This window comes from Dermacentor variabilis, chromosome 9, assembly GCF_050947875.1.
Source record: "Dermacentor variabilis isolate Ectoservices chromosome 9, ASM5094787v1, whole genome shotgun sequence".
Lineage (NCBI taxonomy): Eukaryota > Metazoa > Arthropoda > Arachnida > Ixodida > Ixodidae > Dermacentor > Dermacentor variabilis.
The window spans coordinates 61,124,860-61,127,307 of NC_134576.1; the positions used below are offsets into that span (position 1 = coordinate 61,124,860).

Genomic DNA, 2,448 nt, shown 5'->3' on the forward strand with positions numbered 1-2,448 from the left:
GGCTGCTGTATCAATGCCTGTGTGATGCTGTATAACCGGAATGTTTCGCTTAACTAGTGTGGTTACTTGGGGCCTGCGGTTGTCATCGCAAACTGCGGTGTATGCCGCGTATCCCGACAGCTTAGCCGCTACTCCGGTCTCTTGTAATGCGATAACATCGGGGGAAGTATGTGGTGCGAGAGAGGTAATATATTGCTCTAAGTGTGCTCGTTTTCGCCGGAAGCCCCGGCAGTTCCACTGCCAAATGCAGTAGGTAGCACGTTCTGGATTACTCGCAGCCATCTTTGTCGGGACGCGAGTACGGCTTCTTTAGGGGACCTGCTCTGGGACGGAGTAGGGTGTTTTCCAATTCTGTCAAACGGGTGTTGTGATTTTGAGCCAGAGTCGCGACCATGTCTTGAAACACTTTGCGCGTGTCGTCCATGTTTTCCTGTCGCTGTTGTTCTCTTGCCGCAAAGGCTTGCTCAATTCTGGGCAGTAGTAGCGTTTCTAGTTTCGCAGTAAGGAGGTTGTCCATTGCGCGTTCGAGAGCATTTGCAATGGAGGCGTCGAGCAACGTGGCAAGCTTACAGTCTATTGCGTCGTTCAGGTTGCGTTCTATCCGCTGTTGCAGCTCAGTGAGGGCCTCACAGTTGACATTTCCTTCTGAAGTGTATGCTGGTGGTGCCGCTGTTGAGATTGGTTCGAGAGCTTTGCGCTTGTGCGGGGTTGGTTGTTGGGTGGTGTGCGGGCAATCTATTGCAGGGACAGGAAGGATGTCTGCATTTGATGGTAAGTGTTTGGGTTGTGTGTCTGCAAGTTGTGATTTGAGCTTAGCGTTTTCTGTCTTGAGGTCCTGTATCTCAGCACGTAAGGATCGGAGCTCATGCATGAAGCTGTGCATGGTACCGTCGCTAACTGTGTTCACTGGGGTTGCTATAGGTTGTGAGGTGTGACCTGTGTGGGAGACAATGCTGGCCCAGCTTACCTTGGGGGGTGTGTCTTGCACTTTAACTGTTGTCGTTCGAAGGCTTGCGTTTCCTTGCTGCTGCGGTGGTGTTGAATCCGGTCCGCTCCGGGAGTGACTGCGTCCTTGTGACTGACTGCGACCTCGGGAGCGGCTGCGTCCACGAGACCGACTGCGTCCGCGTGAGTTGCTGCGTTCGGGAGCCTGCGGTTGTGGTGTCGGCTTCGGTGTTGGCAGAGCTGAGTCTCCATTTGCTGAAGTCGATGACCCCGTCTCCTGGTCCGCTCCTTGCTGTCCCAGTCGTAGGCGTTGCCATCGTCGTTGGAGTAGGAGGTGTGGTGTCTGGAAGCGGCGATGGCAGGACTTATCGCCAGTCGGGTGGCCTTTGCCGCAGAGCGCGCAGCAAAGGTGACAGGGGTGATCATCCGGTGGATTTACTGTGTCACAGCTCTTGCATTTCTTCTGGGTTGGAGTGGGGCATACATCGGCCCTGTGGCCGACGGTCCCGCAGATGTCGCAGACCTCGATGCGCTTCTTATGTAGATAGCATTTGTATTCTGCTCCGCGGTAGTAGACATGGTACGGTACTTGCTTTCCGTCGAATACGATGAGCACTGAATTAGTACTGCCCATTCGTCGGGCCTGCAGAATCGTAGGGTTCTTCTTGTAAACGAGACTGTTGGTAATGTCTTCTTCTGTGTCATATGCAGGGATGTTATGTATGACTCCTTTGGCTGTGTCCTCCGGCGGTGTGACGTATGCTGTGGCTGCGTAGCGGACTGCTCCGATGGGGAGGCTGCGGATGCGGCAGTATTTTTCGGCGTTAGACATGATTGGCGTGCTAACTACAATGACGTTATTATCCGTGCATGAGCGGTAAATGTCGTCCTCTGCTTCTTTGGTTGTAATGCCCGTGATCTGTAGTATTGAGTCGCGTATCTGGGCGTCTCCTAGTTTGGACACGTTGAAACCGTCTCTTGGGCGTATGACGATCTTGATATCGTTCTTCGGAAGTCGTGGTTGCCGTGGTGCGCGTGGGCGTAGTGCGGACTGCTGGGTACTCTTGGTGCGTGCGCTTGCTGTTGCACGGAGGGAGCCATGTATGGGTAGGGATGATGCCTGCGTAGTCTGTCGTTGCTTACGGTGGCTGACAAGCCACCCTGCCTCAACGGTAACTTCTTCGGGGGCTATTTCCGTGCCCTCAACCTCTACTACCTCCATAATGAGGGCAGGGGCTGCGCTTACTTGATCTCACGGGGATGCGAGTCGTTGGGCGAAGTCCTCGGGAGCCGGGACTGCGGCAGCGACGCCGCGCACCTTCGTAGCTGCGGCGCACCTGTTTCTCGGCCAGACGGAGCAGCTGAAGATCTTGTTAGGGTTAGCAATCTTGTGGTCGTAGAAGCCCTTGTCCTGGGTCCCTGGCGTCGGGACTGGTCTTGATCGGTAGCGGATCACTTCCGGAAGCTGGTTCCGACGTTAGTTTGGGTCCAGCGGTGATTGTT

The 2,448-nt window shown here is 54.8% G+C and overlaps 1 protein-coding gene across 1 annotated transcript; it reads right to left on the reverse strand.

Annotated features, from left to right (window-relative positions):
• Positions 1 to 268: 268 nt before the first annotated feature.
• Positions 269 to 2,167, reverse strand: LOC142558373 (uncharacterized). The gene has a single exon (XM_075670516.1). It carries the CDS (start codon positions 2,165 to 2,167, stop codon positions 269 to 271), a length of 1,899 nt encoding a protein of 632 aa, XP_075526631.1.
• Between the last annotated feature and the right edge of the window lie 281 nt (positions 2,168 to 2,448).

Coding starts and splice junctions, on each gene's coding strand:
- LOC142558373 (XM_075670516.1), bottom strand. CDS start 2,167: ATGGAGGTAGTAGAGGTTGAGGGCACGGAAATAGCCCCCGAAGAAGTT.